A 1,061-nucleotide genomic window follows, 5' to 3' on the forward strand; every position below is an offset into this window, starting at 1 on the left:
ATTCACAAACAGACAAATGTGAATGCTACCGCTCCCTCTAAGACCGCAGGAGGACGAAGAATCAACTCTTTTTGGACTTGACTGTCCACCGCTGGGGATTGATTGATTGATTGAAAACTTTATTAACAGATTGCAGAATGGGTACAATACAGTACAGCTCAATACACACAATTGTTAAGGGGATGCAGACCAGAGAAAGACTTTCGTCTTGTTTATGATGATATTACTGACAGTGTTGCTTTGGAACTTTAAATCGGTAGGGGGTGCGGCCTTTGAGATTTTTTTTGCGCAGTGGACAAAAACAGACACATTTCCTTTAGTCTAGCCTGTACCCCCCAGACATGTTGCTGGCCCCGTCAAAACAGTATCCTATCAGCCTCTCCATGGGCAGGTCGAGGCGTAAAAGAATGTCTTTTATACACAAAAACAGCGTCTCGGCTGTTGTGTCTGGGGCATTGTAAAAACCCCAAAAGAAGTTCTGAGCTTCCAAGTTGTCATCGGCGAACTGTATATTACACAAGAATTGTTCTTTTCCAGTGACATCAGTGGTTCCGTTAGCGGTCAAGCCAAATAATGGGCTTTTGGATGCTTTGCCTCTAATTGTCACTGAATATGATGGGCAAACAGCTGTAAGATTTCGTTTTGGATGTTGTTGGACATCCAGTTGACTCTCTTTTGGAGCCAATTCTTCAACTCGGGATCAGACTTGGTGCGCACTCTTTCCATCATCAGCTGCCATAACACCCCATCCCTATTTGCATCACCCCTCAGTGGAAGCCCCTGGCGCCCGAGGAAGCGTATGCAGCTGAACTGCAGCTCTAGCATTTTCCTCGCTCTCATTTGTTTTTTTGCAATAGTTTCGGAAAGCAGTGCATTAATTGGCTTACTGGACTTGAGTACTACAACACGGGATACTGATTATAAAAATGGTCCTGTACTCACTTGCAGTCTTTGGTGACAGTCCCTGGGCTCACTTTGAAGCCGTTCACACAGGGGATGAAGGGGCTTATGCTGCAGGAGTGGCATGCCGTCCTCGACCTCAACACCGTCATGTTAGAGCA

General features: G+C 45.7%; 1 protein-coding gene across 1 annotated transcript in view; it reads right to left on the bottom strand.

The window, feature by feature from the left end:
* stab2 (stabilin 2) overlaps positions 1–1,061 on the bottom strand; it is a 156,672-nt gene extending 155,611 nt beyond the window's left edge. The window contains 1 exon segment of the mRNA XM_084330948.1: positions 943–1,061. Coding sequence (XP_084187074.1) covers positions 943–1,052 — 110 coding nt within the window. The 5' untranslated portion in view covers positions 1,053–1,061.

Source organism: Notolepis coatsorum (genome assembly GCF_963971535.1).
Source record: "Notolepis coatsorum genome assembly, chromosome: 15".
In the NCBI taxonomy this organism is placed as follows: Eukaryota; Metazoa; Chordata; class Actinopteri; order Aulopiformes; family Paralepididae; genus Notolepis; species Notolepis coatsorum.